Source organism: Diaporthe amygdali (genome assembly GCF_026229845.1).
Source record: "Diaporthe amygdali strain CAA958 chromosome Unknown NODE_8_length_1307975_cov_65_857355, whole genome shotgun sequence".
Lineage (NCBI taxonomy): Eukaryota > Fungi > Ascomycota > Sordariomycetes > Diaporthales > Diaporthaceae > Diaporthe > Diaporthe amygdali.
The window spans coordinates 1,093,332-1,109,784 of record NW_026517028.1 but is presented as its reverse complement, the minus strand read 5'-3'; the positions used below and the strand labels follow the sequence as shown (position 1 = coordinate 1,109,784).

The following is a 16,453-nucleotide window of genomic DNA, read 5'->3' as shown; positions in this document are numbered from 1 at the left end:
GAGGGGCAGAGAGGCCGTTGGAACTATGTCCCGCGTGTGATGACGTCGAAGGTCTGTATGATCCCAAATCCCTGCACACCATCGAGCCATGGCACCCATTTCGGAAATGTCGTCGATAAACATAAGACAAACTGAGCGGTGTGGATATTACCACTTGAATTCTTGTACTATGGACGACCTCTTCAATCTATGCACAGGACGGCCCTGCTTGCCTCTGCAGAGCCTTACTCATTAAAAGCATCCAGAATCAATGTCATGACCCTCGCCATGAGCCAGCCAGAAGATTAGCTATCTAAAGTCCATCCAAACTTAGCTCGAAGCCAGCAAATTACCTCCCCCAGGGATGTCCGTCACGCCAAACGCCAATTTTTAATTTTCTATGCGCAAAATCGACCATGTTTCACCTCGATTGGCTCTTTCAGAAGTTGAATGTCCCGTTCAGCGGCAGATTTCGGCTACTCGAGCCCACGAAGACAGTGTACTGCCCTCTCTGGAGCAGCCACTTCTGGGCTGTCGTGTCCCACACACTCAGATCCCGGCGCGTGAGGCCAAACGAGACCGTGACAGTCTGCCCCTGATTGAGCAGCGGCTTATCGAAGCCTCGCAGCACCCGAGGTCTATTCGTCCCTGGCGTCTGAACATACAGCTGAGGAACCTCAGTCCCGTTGACAGTCCCCGTGTTCTGGATTTCAGTTGTGATAGACACCAGGTTGTCCCAAAGGTCGGACTGGCCACCCACCTCGATAGGACCGCTGGGGTATTCGGTTGTGTTCGAGGTGGAGTTTTGGTTTATAACAAGGTTCGCATACGCGAAAGTCGTATATGACAAACCATACCCGAACTCGTATCGGGGCTCGATGTTATTGGCGTCAAAATGCCGGTAATCAATGTAGACACCCTCGGTGAAGTTCGCCTGTGGGAAGAGCTCGAAGTCGCCCTCTGCCTTGGCTGGGTGCAACAGCTCGCCGTAGTCAGACTCATTTTTCGCCACTGTATAGGGTAGCTTCCCCCACGCATTGGACTGCCCGTACAGCAGAGACACCAGGGCGCGCCCAGATTCCTGGCCTGGAAGGTGGGCAAAAATGAGAGCTGTAACGTTCTCGTTGTCCACGAATTGGTCGACAAGTCTTACACCTGCATTGTGGAAGACGACGATGGTATTGTTGCATGTGGAAGCAACGTGCTTAATCAGGCCATCAGTGTAGTTGTCGTAAAGGCCCGGCCGATCAGAGCCTTCGCTCGCCCACGCATTCCCAAACACTAAGCAGGCATCCGAGGCGCCATTCACCTTAGGGGTAGCCGACCTGAAATCCCAGAAGAGGGCTGTGTCGTCACTATTGGCTTGCTGTTGGAGGGAGTCCATAGGCGAATTGCCCAACGATGCTGAATTTGCTCCTGATCCGCCACCGCAAAATAATGTGCCATTTGGAGCGATCTGATCATAAGGGTATGTCAGATTTCCGAGGAAGCCTTGAAGAACGCTGAGAGGGTCGGCAGCCTCAGCACCAAAAGTCCATACGGTTCCTCCAGGAGGTTCGATGTTGTATTGGCCAGGCTGAGTGGCAGAGTAGCCAAAAACAGAGAGCATCCTCGGCTTGTTCAACGGTAGAGTGTTCTTTGTATTCTTTACGAGGACGTGTCCTTCCACTGCTCCATCAAACAGTGTTGACTTGAAAGAGGAGTTTCGAGCGTCTACGATTGTGTGCGGCTCAGCGAGGTTCTGCGGTATTCCTACTCCAGGGGTAGGGAAGCCTTGATCTTGGCCCAACTGGTACCACGATGCCAGGAGACTTGGCTTGGTCAGTGAATTATCATGAAAAGTGTGCTTTAGTCAACTCACCGTGTGACTTGATCGTCGATCCTTGATTCAGCCAAACTCCCATTCGTGACAGCTTGTTTTAGCTTCGGTCCCCAATAGACGCCAGCGTTGGGCATTGCGACATCAAGTCCGGCCAAAGAGGTTGCAACTCCTGTGTACTGGGCGTTCCAATCCGAAACGACAAAGCCCTGAAAGCCTAGCTCTGTCTTCAAGAGCCCGTTCAGGGTATAGCTGTTGGCACAACCGTAAGAGTTGTTGATCCGCTGGTATGAACACATAATATTCGCACTGCCAGCGTGAATGGCGTCTTGAAATGGCCTGTCGAACTCAGTATGCGCGCTCTGGTCGCGGGAAATGCTGCTTACCACAGGTAGAGTTCATGCATTGTCTGGTCGTCAATATTGGAAGATACTGATTGCACGCCTCCATTTGGCATTCGATGAGCCTCTTGTTCGTTGGCAATAAAATGCTAGAGAGACATCAGAAACGACGGCGCGAGGCTGGAAAATCCTAAAATACCTTTGTAGATGTAATAACGCCGGCTGACTGAACTCCTTGGACCGTCTCGAATACTAAGGCACCGGACAGGTAAGGGTCTGCTGAGATGCCTGGGAATGTAAAATTAGCAAATTGGATTCTTATGTGAGGTTTGCGAACTCCATTACCTTCCCAGTTTCTACCACTAGTTACTGTTCGTCCCAAAGGGCTCACGACAGGCCCAAGAAAGACGTTGGCTCCCTTGGTTCGAAACTCGCCGCCCATACCAAGGGCTCGCTCTCGCGACAAGTTTCGGTTCCAACTGTGGTTTCTGTCAGCCTTATCCTTGAGAAAGTCATACACAAATTAGGTCACAAGATGTAGGATACTGCAAAGTGTTTTCCCTACGCAGAAGAGAGTTCTCCATACCTCGCGCCCATGTGAATGCCAGCAGGCCATGCCGACACAAAGTCAGTGGCTCTGACTCCCTGGCCTGCATCTTGAAAGCACATGCCAGGAAACTGCAGGCGCTCGATCGGGTTCAAGTAGCCGACGCATCCCGTATCGCTACTCGACCCTGCTGTCAAACTGATCTGTACATAGCAGGAGGCATGAGTAGGTGTACAGACACGTCAGGCGAGGGATGGAGATTCACCTTTTCATCCAGGGTCATGTTTGAAACCATCGCCTGTGCCCGTGAGAGAGAATTGGCCCAAGTCCCAATTCCACTAATATTGGCTGCGTCCACATGAGTTGTCAGCGAGACGCAACTCCTTTGCAATGAAAGACATGTAGCACTCTTTCACCGTCCAGGGGTACTCACGTGAGGGCTCCACGGCCGGGGATTGTCCATAGAAGTAGGTGTCGCTCTGGACAGCATTTGGGTTATTTCCAGTCCCACCCCCAGAGCCTGCGTTGCCAGAGGAGGATCCTGATCGGTTGCGCAAGGCAGCCAAGCCAGCAAGACCTCCACCAATGATTACAAGAATCGCTATCACCACGATAGCGACGCCCCGTTTGCGCTGGAGGAACGGAAAGCGGTTGGTGATCCTGGTCCAAAGTCCGGGGCGACTGGAAGAGGCCGCCGTCGCCGTCGCGCCTTGCTTGCCTGCGGTGTCAGCCATGACGGGATGGTAAGTCGTAGAATCGGACATGCTGAAGCAGTTGGGTTGTTGGCGTTCGTAATGTCCTCAGGAAAGGCCGTCGAAGTCGATTGCGGGGTCGGGCGGTCTCATGTTCCGTTTGCGAGCCTGCTATGCTGCGACTGTCTTCCTGACGTCAACAAGGAAATCGAGGTAAACAAAGCCCAAGGCGACCTCGGAACCTTCAACATGTAAACAATGCAGTGTAAGTTGCGCAATTTGGTTGATGGACTTGTTCAACGATCTGCGTGCTTGATTGAACAGGATGAAGATGAGGCCGGATAAAAAGCGAAATGAAACTCGCGCGGTTTGCTAATATCAACACGAGATTCTAAGTTCGAGGGGTGTCGCTCCTCCTGTTGCTACGAGCGACGCTACCGCGCGATCGACAGGGCACAACTCAGAGCTGCCAATGCGACACCCGCATTCGCTGCCAGGCCCACCCCCGGCCTCCAAGCTGCCCAGGTGGTTTTCCATTGGCGTCTTCACCTGGAGAACCCCTGTCCTACCCGTGCATCTCCGCAGTGGCTCCACGAGCTTAAATATGGTTTGGATGAACGTGCCCGTGATTGCAAAACCCAAAACCTATGTGTGATCTTTCTGGAAAACACGGCGATGCGGATCTTTAACGATATTCTCAATAAGAAAAAAGAAAAGAAAATCTCACGAGAAACCCACCTTTCGCGCGTCTTACAGCCGGAAGCCCAGGTCCAAAATGTCTCTCAAAACCCACCGCCCCAGCACCAGCAATGGACGATACGACGGACGCGAGGACGAATTCACCTCGAGAACAGACCTTATAACCACGTTGAATGGAATACAACATTAGATGCGAACACCCGGACCTGGCATATGTGGCTTGACTTGTCCCACAAGTAACACAACTCTCGCATGGGCCCTGAACCTGCCACGGCATCGGCCCGCCTCTGCGGGTGGCTCCCAGAACACCGGGACGGACCCGACGAGAAAGGGAACCATGTTACAACCATGGAATGCCATACAAACACAAATAATACGACCATGTGATAAGCTTCATTTATGACATGTGAAAGAAGAAATCGCGATCTTCTAGAGGAGCTTTGTTGCGTCTTCAGACATCACCTAGACACTCACGTATCAACGTCACCATCATGAGCCATCTTAGAGACACAGACATATCCGCTTGAGCTCACTGACCGTATTGAAATGAAGTTAGGTGCAAATATCAGGGTTCCTGTGTTTGGAGGCATGTATTGATCAATTCATCATCTCGATTTAAACTGGGAATGTGCAGCCTTAGAGGATGAGTATGTTGACGTCGATTTGTTCACCAGATGACGACTCGGAGACATGACATTGAACAGATGATCGGCATTAATCGGCCACTCTTTAATTCAAAACTGTGAAACTTCCTCATGGCTGCAGGCTGCTGATGAGGTTGATATAGTGCCAGCTAAAAGACAGCCGAGGAAACAAATCGAAGTGGCCGTCACGATGGTAGTGACTTGGCAGGCGAGCTCACAGAAGCTGTCGACTTTCCGCACAAGGCTGCCACGTATATTACATAGCTGTAATTTTTCAACCTACGTTGAACTCTCGATAGTGTCCCCGGTGTCTTACATAATTTCTTCAGCTAACATAATTATGTCCCGATTATTTCTTAGCTGCAGTCTGTCGGAGTATATATATGTTTTCCTGCAAAGCGTCGATATCTACCTTCCGTAATGGGAAGTCCCATAAATTCTATTTAACAGATTTCGCTCGAAGGGTGCCAGTCAGACCCATGGATTGCTGGAGTTGGTCAGCTATACGGAGGCCACTGCTGTGGACGTGTCATTGAAAAGCTCTCTTTCATTTGGCTCCACCACCCCTCTTATTTCGGTCCTTGAGCCCTGACACACACCGGCAAGAAAAACCCTTTACTTCACCTTGCAGCCTTTACTCGGGCACTGTGGCTTTGGCTAGCTGATTTCCATGTCTTTCTAGGTCGTAGACACCTTCCACACTCACTGCCCAATAGTTCCTCGTATTACTGGTCTTGGGGCAAAATCGGGCATATGTCCGGCTGAAATTCCTTCTAGAACCTCTCGCTACCAGATATGGTCATTGTAGACTGTACCGGTGATAAGAGGTCTCAAAACCCGACCCCAAAAGAGCGAGCGAGGAGGGTGTCCACAGGAGGAATACGTACTCTTCGTTCCGGGGTGCATGCTGAGGTGAGCGCACGTTTTCAGCATGTGTGGACGACGGACGTGATGTCCGTCTGCCAATGAGCACGCAGAAACAAGGTCTGGACAACATGTCACAAAGTACACATGTGAGAGTGACAACGCCCAACCGCAGCGGCAGCGACAGGTGAGAGGTCAAAGTTCTTATTCCATCAAATGCGGCGCGGACAGGACACCAAACCCAGACAGGAAACCTGGCATGCCGTCCCGCCTGACAGATCACAACTAGTCGAATAAAAATAGAACATCGGTGTGAAGACAGGAAGCCCAGCCATTCAGCCTTGGGAGGTGGGAGAATACAAGGTAGAAGGGGGGAGGGCAGCGCGCACTGAGCCACGGCTGCCGATAGCGCCCAGCACTGACTGTACAGTACATGTAGAAGGATGCAGCCTACTGCATGCACGCTCCAATCGTGGTGGAAGCTCGGAGTAAGGTTGCAGCTTTGCAAAGGGCGTGATATTCAGGCTGATCACTGTCAGTGTCACCACAGACCTCGCCTGCACCAGTCAACTGACAAGTGCACATAGTCTGAGTCTCTCATCCCGAATTCGCTCGTCGAGTGCTTCTTCCTCAGAGGTAACCTTCCAATGGCTCTAGAGCGCCAACAAAGATAAGTTAAATCGGACGAAGATACAAAGTATGTTAAGTGTCGGGTATCTGAAAAATTCAAGTAACGTATTATATATGTGTCCAGGCCCTCGTCCCTGGCTCGGCAGTGACTAATGTCCAACCTCAACTGCTCACGGCCGGGCTTGATGTCCAAAATGCCGTTCGTAAAACCCTTTCAATTTCCAACGTTCCACCGCTCTGCTCTGAACGGCCAAGTGCCGGACGAAATGCACCCCAAAACTTGTCCCATATGATCTTATCACTCAAGATCACTCCCCATATGCACAATGCTCCGAAAAATGCTTAATCGAGCTTTCTAACCAATCGGTTCTGGCCATGTGATATTGGGGCGACAACGGAAGTGAACGTCTCTCTGCCCCGTCCTGTCGGGAAACAGGGGGTGGCTTGCCCTGCTTGCGCATCGTTGTGTGCTTGCAGCTGGGCGTTTCGTTAAGTATACTAGTGTTGGTGAGGCAATGCGACGTTGGGCCCAAAACACCATGTTCCCAGGTCAGAGAAACCTCGTGACGGGAAGCTCGTGAAAACCGTCAACGTCGTCATGTGTACTTCGTGTGGCCGCTGGGCGGCCTATCATAAAACAGCGGCGCTGATCGACTGCGATTCGTGAGAGATTCGCGCGCAATGAATGTCTCCAGGCTCTGCAGATTCCTGGGGGGAGGATATGTCCCGTGAAAGGAAACTCGCGAGAGCCTGGTGACTCCCAAGCTCGTCGGACCGCGCTCAATTTCAAAGGATCAGCTGCTTCAAGTTCCGTTGTATGATCATGTCCTGGACAGATCCCATCGTAATCTTAAGGAGGTTCGTGTCTGTGGCGTTCGTGAAGTGACCGTAAATTTCCTTCTCGGGATTCCGGTTGAGTGCGCGGAACTTGTCCATGAAGTACTTGCTCGCTTGCTTCCAGTCATCGGGTTGTCCGTGGTAGTCCGTAAATCCGTGCTGGGTGATGGGGCTTTTCGCCAGCTTCTCCTTGAACAGATCCATCTTGTTGAGGAACAGAATCAGCGCTGACTTGAGGAACCAGTGTGAGTTTGCGATTGACTCCCACAGCATCAGAGCCTCGTTCATTTGGTTCTTTTGATCAAGTTAGCACGTCAGCTCTTCGTTTCGGAATTAAGATTACTTACGCCATCCTTGTCTTCCACAAGACATTGGTCATAACCGGAGATCGCAACCAGGAACAACAGGCAGTTGACGTTCTCGAAACAGTGTATCCACTTCTTTCGCTCTGACCGCTGGCCGCCAACGTCGAACATGCGATATGTCAGTTGGCCGAGATCGAACACAGTCTCGGTTATACCCGTCGTCCGTAGCCGTGATCGCAGGAGATCCTGGTCGGTCGGAACATAATTCTTGTCCCAGAATCGTTCGAGGTCGTCGCAGAAGCTTCGAAGATCAGCCGTGCCCTTTCCATAGATCGCACGGTGTCTACTTACTATTCTAGATTGTCGTGAAGTGCATACTCGTTACCCTTGGCGATAGCCTTCTTCACGCCCTCGTCGGTCCAGAGATTCTTAATCGGTTCGAGGAACTCGGTCGGGAAGTGATCGTTCGGGCTAAGCTCGTGGTCCACCAATACTTGCTCCATGTATTTCTAATTTGGATGTCAGTCCAATCCAGCAGGGCTCCGCAGAGGGGGGGGGGGGGGGTTGGGATGATCGTCACCCGGTGGGCTGTGAAAAACGTACCTCGCTCTCGGGTTGCTCGAAGGCGATGTTCAGCTCGGTCATGGCATCGTAGATCAGGCGGAATGACTGGACGATGTTGTTGAAGACGACGGGCTTCCATTCTAGCTTCTCGTTCTTGCTGAATCCCGTGGCGTAGATGAGTTTCATCTGTTTCAACACGGTTGATTTTCCGGACTCTCCGGCACCTGTGAACACAGCGTTGATCAATTAGCGTCGTCGATGGTTGGCCCGAATTGGGACCCGAGTGGCCTGGAAGGGCGGGAAAGGCGGGAGGGGCGAGGTGCAGCCATACCGAGCAAAAGTAATTTGACCTCCTTTTGCATCCTCTTCTCGTCCGCCTTGAGGATCTTGTCCAGCTCGCGCGACCGTGTCGCATCGGCCTCATCTTTGTTTCGCCTCCCGAAGCACATGGTGTCGTGTGCCCTGACAGGGTATGTACGCCCGGGAAGAATATGGAGCTCCTTTTTACAGATGTGCCGTGACTGCAGCCAGGGCGGAGATGGGAACAGCCCCGATGCGGAAGGACTGCAGGAGTTGTGAGGATTGTCCTCGTGAGAATTGGAGGGCGGATTGTCGTCGATGAGGACGGTAGGAGGGAAGAGACAAGCAGATTAAGGGGATGTTCCCTCGCTGGGCTGGGGAGGCTGTTAGGAAGATGAGGGTGGAGGTTCGAAAGCGCCAGCTGCAGCGGCGGGTCCAAGCTCAGATAGCAGTGGAAGCGACTTCTTCTGTATTAGGACCGGACACGAATCAGGAACTATGACAGAGCAGCGGTAATCAGCATCGACGGCCAGCCGGTCGGTGAGTCTTGTCTCTGTCCGTCTGACTGTGCGTATCTCGAGGGCGAGGATCTGGGGCGTCGAAGGATGTGTCGGGTATCGTGTATCATGAGGAGAAGAAGTACAGCAGGGTATGGTCGGGAGAAGAGAGACCCAGTCCAGCCAAACAGTGTACTGTAGGGCAAACACACCTTGATGACTATGCCCGGCGCTGGCCCTCTGGTGCTGGTGCTGCAGAAAGGGTCCGGATGCTGCGCAGGCAAATGCAGAGCAGCAGCAGTCGAGGTCTGTGTGTGGGGTGGAATGGAAGGCGGAGGAAGTGAAATGAGAAGGTTGCAACAAAGGGGATGTTAGAGCGTTTGGACGGAGCTATTCGGCTACTACAGTACCAGCAGAATGGCCAAAGGATCTTCATTAGGGATTTGTTACCCACTCTTCAATCGGGCCTCATTTCTTAGCGACCTTGCCCTCGCCTTTTTGGTGGTGATGGTGCTGCTGCTGCCACTGCCACTGCCACTGCCGTGGTCGCTGTTCAAGCTTACTCTCCTCCTGCGTACTGCGTAGAGACAGGCTGCCCTCTCGCTCTCTCTTTCACCCACCCTGGGCCAAAAGAGACGCTGCATGCACGTTGCTGGGAAGAGCCAGGTGCCCCGTCCCACCCGTCGCCCCATCGCCGTGGCGCTGCGAGGTAGCGGGTACAAGAGCTGACGGGCACTGATGGGTGGTAGTGGGACCAGGGAAGCCAGCTCAGTACATGGTACATGCGGCGGCGGTTTGCCAGCAGGGGAGCGAGCCGGTACCTCGGTACCAAAGAAGCGCATGAAGGTTGCAGTCTGGGGTCTTGGGTCTGCGGTTTTGCGCGCCCTTTCCTCCCCCCGCATCCTTGCGGGCGTTGCTGCGCGATCATTACCATTACACGGAGGTACCCAGACTGCCTGCTACCCTGCCAGGCCTGCTACCCTCGCTTGCTTACACACATACACAATCGGTAGTATTTTGCCTTGGGAGGGGTGCACGACATGTCGCTGCTGATGAGGACTGGCGAATCTCGCCGCTCAGGCGCTGCTCAGGCGCTGTCTTGACTAATTAACCACGGCTGACATGAGATGCCACCCCCCATCCGTTTCCTGTTTCTGGCTCAGAGCATCCCCTCACCGGTCGTCGTCGTGACCTTGGTTGCATGGCCGATCACAGCCGGCTGGATGGGCGTGGGCGTCGGGGTCGCATGGCTAGGGTCGTACATACAGTACAGTATATTACAGTATATACGTAGGTCACAACATACGTTGCTTCCAAATTGTTAGTAGCGCTGGCCGAGCCCGGTTATTGCCAATGCTACTTAGGCTCGCCCTTGCTCGGAGCTTGGGGCGTTTCGTAGTCTTTAAAAGCTTCCCAAGCTGGAGCCTACAAACTCTGGGCGACCAGTCAGTCCGCTTGTCGGGCCCAGGCTGGACGGGATGCCCTTGGAAGACACGGCCGTCTGAGCGTCCCCATCTCCAGATCTGTAGTGGCCTGGTAAGATTGCCGGCACGCGCCCGACCGATCAGCAGTGACATTTGACAGGCGCTCGGAGAGGGCCTTGGCCTGGGAGCTGGGAACTGGGAGCTGGGAGCTGGGAACTGGGAGCTGGGAGCTGGGAAGCTGGGAGCTGGGGCCCGGTGGTGTACACTGTACCGTATATCTGGAAAATATGAGAAACAAAGAGAGACGGGTGCTATGTCATGCTAATATCGTTCGCCGACCCCGTGTCTGGGTCAGCCACACATTCGGCATATTGCCCAGCGAGCAGGCATCCTTCCAGGCTAGATCTCACGTTACAGAATCGCCCAAACAACGTGTGCAATGCGAGGGAGACTTACCTGCATTGCTTTTTTGCCCTATATTCTCCTGCTGCTCGCTTAATAAGATTACAACGGCCAACGGAGAAAAAAAGAAAAGAGAAGAAAAGGAAGGGGAAAAACTGTCACGCCGCGTGTAGGAGCCAGCCACTGGGAGCCCGCCGCCCCTTTCCGTCTCTAAAAGTCTTCTTTTTGAGGCAATGAGGCAACCGAAATAGCCTGACAGTGGAGAACCCACGCCGCAATGTACACGGTACGAAGCAGCGTCTCAATGGGCCGGCGGGGACGGGGATTCGACCTTCAGGGCCCGCCGCAAATGGAGAGACGTGATTAGTCAATGGCCGGGTCCTGAAACCTCCTTGGGAATTCACCCCCGGCACGCTGGCACGTTGGCTCGTGGCAACCCAAAGGGCCGGCCAGCAGGCCAGCACAGGGCCGTTGCATGGGTTCCATGGCGATGCTTTATTCCATATCGCGTGTTCTCGTGCCTGGACGGGACCGACAGCCAACACCCCAAACCCTTCCACATGGCTCCAGCCCGCTCTTTCTTGGACGCAAGTCCAGCTTGCACAGCACAAAGACATTCGCCCTCGGCTGCTGTTGAAGTGAGGAGAACCTCAAAGCCAGCTCAAGGGCATCGAGGCCGTGTTGGTCCCTGCCGACCTCTTTCGGGGAAATAATCGGCGTAGTAGTAGTGGTAACATGCCGTCGCCCCCTCCTTGATTAGCACTACTAGGAAGCTTGGTTTGCTCACGAACTAGCGACTAGGGCAGTCGTTTTGAAGGCTCGAGGTCGGGTAGCTTGGCCTTTCAGGGTTCACAGGGAGCCAAGGCATACTTCAAGTGACTGTGCGCTTTCTTTGTCGTGCCTCATCCGTCATGGGAATTCGGGATCGTCATGTCGTCAGCGACCGGAAAGCCTCTCCGGCCAGCTGCCCTGACCACCTCGAGAGGCACGCGAACTTCCCCGGGCGGGCTGGCGGGTAACATGGCTCAGCATGGCTGCGAGCGACTTTCAGCATCCGCCCACACCTGTTCGTCCGGCACTTCCACTTATATTCCCGGAATTAGGACGTCACATCGTTTGCCGATCCGCACCTTCTCCTGGTTCCCAAACCCCCCAAACTACAGTCTTTTCCCTCGATGCCTCGCAAGCACCACGCCCAGGAACGAAATTTCAGCCCGGGCGATTTTCCGGAAACGGAAGCACAAGGCTGAGCAATTGGGCGCCGTCAGCACTTTAATAACAACAACCCAGCAGACCACCTGGTAATTGCTTAAACACGTGCCGTATGGTGGAGTAGCCCCGGCATCTCAGTGACGGTTGGGCTTCAACTTCGAATTGCGAGGAACAACGCCTCCAGGAACATCATCCGGTGGGATGTTCATTACATCGCAACCGGCACTGCTGCCATCCTGCTGGGCGAATGTTCTCCCACCACTTTACAGGTGGTTACAGTCACGTGTGGTTGCTATGTCGGTATTTCCCAATGGAGTATCGGACCTAGCCCCTGGAGACCTTGGCCCCTAAGCCATGCAATGGCGGTGCACACGCTCATGGAAGCTATTGTGTTCCAAGAGCGCCACATCGTCAATAATGTCCCGTTGTTTAAGGTAATCAGAGACCACTGGCAAGGACTGCACCTCAGACATTTCGATTCCTTCGCCCATTCGCCCCCACGCTAAGCATTCAATGCTTAGCAAACTGAGCAGAAGTGCCTTTGCCATGTTGATTTTCGGCGGGCCACGGCTCACGATCCACGATTTTGCGGGATACCTTCATCGCTGGAAAATTTGGCCTCTCACCGGGCGAGATCGAATTTGCGCAGCCCGGTGGTGGGCACTTCTTGACGCTTGAAAAATACAGGCTGGAGAAGATCGATGGCCTTCAGAACGTGCTCGAAATGAGGCGTTTCTATGTCTCACATTGCTCACAGAAGGATGCTCTTCAGAGCGCAAGTTGCCTGGGGCCAAAGCTCAACCTCGCTTATCATAAGGATCATCCTGTGAATCGGAAATCGCCTCCATCAACACGCTCCCTGGCTAGTTGGTCGCAATGTGGTGGACCACTAAGTCGATCCCGTCAGCTGTTGTAGCACATCGAGATGCCCTGGAGATACACTTAGGCCGCTACTCCCTTCACAGCCGTTACTCACTATCACCGAGACCGGCAGCATGGTCTCAATGATGCTATAAGCGGAAGAGTGATACGCATGCGATATTGTTGTCACGAAAGTCATCTACCTTGCTGAATTGCGAGTTTGCAGTACTGTGTTTGCCCAGGGATGCTCATGATTGTGCTAAGGCGGCGAGTAGCGGCAGAACATAGCACGAACGTCCGTTGCGCGCCAGCTCTTGTGCAACCAATGTAGAAGCAAATTGGGGTTCGATAGGGCGGGTGAAGCCAACGTCTGGCTGTCTCAATGCCTTGTCTTGCCATATTGTGCTAGACGGTAGCCATTGACTTTTAACTGTCACAACAATTCTATTAGGAAGATCCCGGTTACTTGGACAACATTCTACATTTTGAGCTTGCAATTCGCGGTAGATTTGTTTGCTTTGGGCATGGGAAAATTTTTCTTTGCCCAATCGAGGAATAGCAGCCTGAGACTTCTCCGCAACTTCACCCCAAGAACTTGCTTTGCGAACGAGAGCTTGTTCAACTACTGTTCTTCAACCCACTCAACGACATTCTCATCTTTTCAAGCCTCACTGTCTTCCCTTGCTTGTCAACGTTTCTGTCATACCTTCTCCCTTTCCAAGATGACTGAAATTACCCACCAGACCATCAAAGGTACTTCGATCAATTCTCTCTGCGTCTCTCTACCCCTCCATCGCAACCCCACCATGAATTTCTGCCCCCTGTCGAGATTCTTCAGACGGGCGGGCGTCTGATAAGAATGTTGGCACACCGCATGGAAAGCAACACTGATCTCATTGTTCTTGAGCCCTCTGGACATCTTTCCTGCTACAGCTCCATTTTTGCTTCTCATGCCTTCATGCTGTCACATCCAGATGAATGTATATCCAACGGGTGCTTGTACGCACTTGGCGTGCGCAAGAAGCAATTTGAGGGATAGTGGCATGTGAAGGAAAACAGCATCAAGTGGTGCTAAGCGATGCCCGCATATCCTTCCCTGCCTTTTCCCCGCCAACGCGACGGCCGGGACCGTCAACCCGTTCTGGCATGTGGCTAACGAATTATCTGTCTTAGATGGATGGTTCCGCGAGATCTCAGACATGTGGCCCGGTAAGTCAAGGCAAGGTCCTGCCCAAAAAAGGGCACGGGAAGGGTGGCGTCTGACAGGACAGCAAATCAGGCCAGGCCATGACTCTGAAGGTCAAGAAGGTTCTGCACCACGAGAAGAGCAAGTACCAGGATGTTCTCATCTTTGAGTCTACCGACTACGGCACCGTCCTGGTCCTGGACAACGTCATCCAATGCACTGAGCGGGATGAGTTCTCCTACCAGGAGATGATCACCCACCTGGCCATGAACTCCCACCCTGACCCCAAGAAGGTCCTGGTCATTGGTGGCGGCGATGGCGGTGTCCTCCGTGAAGTTGTCAAGCACGAGGGCATCGAGGAGGCAGTTCTGTGTGACATTGATGAGGTGATTAGTGGTCCTTTCTCAGCTTCCGATGCGTCCCCTGCTCTCCCTGGACAGCCCTTCCGCTAACCACGTTCAAGGCCGTCATTCGCCTCTCCAAGCAGTACCTTCCCGGCATGGCTGCCGGCTACAACCACCCCAAGGTCAAGGTCCACGTCGGCGACGGCTTCAAGTTCTTGGACGACTACAAGAACTCGTTCGATGTCATCATCACCGACTCTTCTGACCCAGAGGGTCCAGCTGAAAGCCTGTTCCAGAAGCCTTACTTCAAGTTGCTTCACGATGCCCTGCGGGATGGCGGCGTCATCACTACGCAAGGTTGTACGTTTCCTTTATCCTTCAGCCCTAGGAAGATGCTCACGCAGGCGAACAGCGTGCCTGGTCCTTTCCGAGCATTTTGCTTGGTGCCTCGAATGCACTTGAAATCTCTCGTGGACATAATGATGCTCCAACCCCCCTCCCCCTCCTTCTCCCCCAGAAAATCCAAAACAGCCAGCTTCTGTGCCTGCCTGTGCTCCTTGTTTTATTAATGTCTAGCTCACACCCCTTTGCACTGTCCTGAAAGCTGACTTGTCTCAAATAGCTGAGAACCAATGGCTCCACCTGCCTCTCATTACCAAGCTGAAGCAGGACTGCAAGGAGATCTTCCCTGTTGCCGAGTACGCTTACACCACCATCCCAACCTACCCTTCGGGACAGATTGGCTTCATGGTCTGTTGCAAGGACCCCAACCGCAACGTCAAGGTGCCTGTTCGGTCCTGGACTCCTGAGGAGGAGGAGAAGTTGTGCAGATACTACAACTCCGAGATCCACAAGGCTTCTTTCATCCTGCCCACATTTGCTGCTAAAGCCCTGCAATAAGTGGCAGTGATCAGGCTTGCTGTGAGATCGTGGTACGGGGGCAGCCTGCGAGCACTCTAGACCAGGGCAATGACCTCAAGATCCAGAGCCAGGCCCATCCGTCACGATGATTGGAGTGGACTACGAAAAGGGCCGATCACCAGGCGGCGATCATGATTGCTAGGGAAAGCAAGCATTCAAGGCTTGCCAATAGATTTGATATACCCTTTTGAGCCCATAAATCTTGGCAACTTCAGATGCTTGGTCCAATTACTTCTGTCCCGGGTCGGTAAATTGTATCTTGCCCTGACTTATGTCGGGATACACATCGAACCGCCTTTGGTCCCTCAACGGGATTCCTTTTCTCGTCTCCTCGATCTTCTCCCCAGTCAGCTCTGCGGTCACTATTGTCTCTTTCTCTTCAGCCTCGACCAGCACTTGCGCCATCGGGTCTACTACAAGACTATGGCCCCACGCATGATACGTCGCGCTCATGTCTCGGGCGGGTGAGCACAGCGCGACGTATACTTGATTGTCCATAGCCCTAGCCTGTCCCTGCAAACTCCAGTGCAACGGGCCGGTGGTAGTGTTGAAAGCACCAGGGTATATCAGCGCAAAGCAGCCTTTGCGGGCGGCTATTGTCCCAAGCTCGGGGAACCGGATGTCGTAGCAGATTGCCACAGCAATCTTTCCGTACTCAGGAAGATCGACGATGGTCACCTTATTGCCCGGGGAGAGGACGTCAGACTCTTTGAACTTGATCTTGCCGGGGATGTCGATGTCAAACAGGTGCACCTTTCGGTGCGTGGCCAGAAGGTCCCCGCTCGGCCCGAACACCAGCGACGTGTTGTAGTAGCGCTTTTTCTCCTCTTTGCCATGTTGCTCCGACTCCGGTATCGAGCCTCCGACCAGATACGTGCCGGTCTCCTTGGCCATGTCAGACAGTGCGTGGTAGCTGGGGCTCTGCTCCTTGGTCGGCGGCGACGGGAGCAGCTCCTCGGCGTACGAGGGGAAGTAGTCGCAGCCGTAGGGCGAGTTGAAGCATTCCGGAAGGACGATGATCTTCGCGCCCGTCTTGGCGGCCTCTTGGACCTTCTCGCGAGCGTGTGCGAGGTTCGCATTCTTGTCGGCGCCGCTGGCGAGCTGAATGCACGCCAGCTTGACCGGCTTCTTCAGCACCAGGGAGGGGCTCGCGGTCGCCATGGTTCTTTGGAGCCACTTTATCGTCATGAGACGGGATTGGGGGGATCTTGGGCTGCGAGTGATGGAGACAAGTGTCCTCCAGGCTGTTCGCATGTTTAGTGCCAGGGGAACAAGCGGTGATATTAACGGGCGAGGTTATAGAGCGTGCCGGAGCCGGATGTCGACATCGAGGTCTAGAGCTCCGATAAGGAGCTCCCCGCGTCCTGAGGAGGGGCAGGCTCCCA

General features: G+C 53.5%; 4 protein-coding genes across 4 annotated transcripts; 1 reads left to right on the top strand and 3 right to left on the bottom strand.

Annotated features, from left to right (window-relative positions):
- Positions 1 to 418: 418 nt before the first annotated feature.
- J7T55_013578 (uncharacterized protein) lies at positions 419 to 3,420 on the bottom strand (the record flags this gene model as incomplete). The annotated part of the gene is made up of 8 exons (XM_053141387.1): positions 419 to 1,790; positions 1,841 to 2,050; positions 2,185 to 2,288; positions 2,339 to 2,427; positions 2,584 to 2,618; positions 2,726 to 2,889; positions 2,952 to 3,034; positions 3,120 to 3,420. The coding sequence occupies 8 exons, from the start codon at positions 3,418 to 3,420 to the stop codon at positions 419 to 421; spliced, it is 2,358 nt and encodes a 785-aa protein (XP_052995918.1).
- Positions 3,421 to 7,001: 3,581 nt separating this feature from the next.
- On the bottom strand, positions 7,002 to 8,370 carry J7T55_013577 (guanine nucleotide-binding protein alpha-2 subunit; the record flags this gene model as incomplete). The annotated part of the gene is made up of 5 exons (XM_053141386.1): positions 7,002 to 7,346; positions 7,400 to 7,658; positions 7,709 to 7,866; positions 7,961 to 8,145; positions 8,253 to 8,370. 5 exons carry the CDS (start codon positions 8,368 to 8,370, stop codon positions 7,002 to 7,004), a joined length of 1,065 nt encoding a protein of 354 aa, XP_052995917.1.
- A 4,969-nt stretch (positions 8,371 to 13,339) lies between these two features.
- J7T55_013576 (spermidine synthase) lies at positions 13,340 to 15,047 on the top strand (the record flags this gene model as incomplete). The annotated part of the gene is made up of 5 exons (XM_053141385.1): positions 13,340 to 13,370; positions 13,791 to 13,826; positions 13,897 to 14,189; positions 14,267 to 14,507; positions 14,770 to 15,047. The coding sequence occupies 5 exons, from the start codon at positions 13,340 to 13,342 to the stop codon at positions 15,045 to 15,047; spliced, it is 879 nt and encodes a 292-aa protein (XP_052995916.1).
- A 249-nt stretch (positions 15,048 to 15,296) lies between these two features.
- On the bottom strand, positions 15,297 to 16,229 carry J7T55_013575 (carbon-nitrogen hydrolase; the record flags this gene model as incomplete). Its single annotated transcript, XM_053141384.1, has 1 exon — positions 15,297 to 16,229. One exon carries the CDS (start codon positions 16,227 to 16,229, stop codon positions 15,297 to 15,299), a length of 933 nt encoding a protein of 310 aa, XP_052995915.1.
- Positions 16,230 to 16,453: the final 224 nt, after the last annotated feature.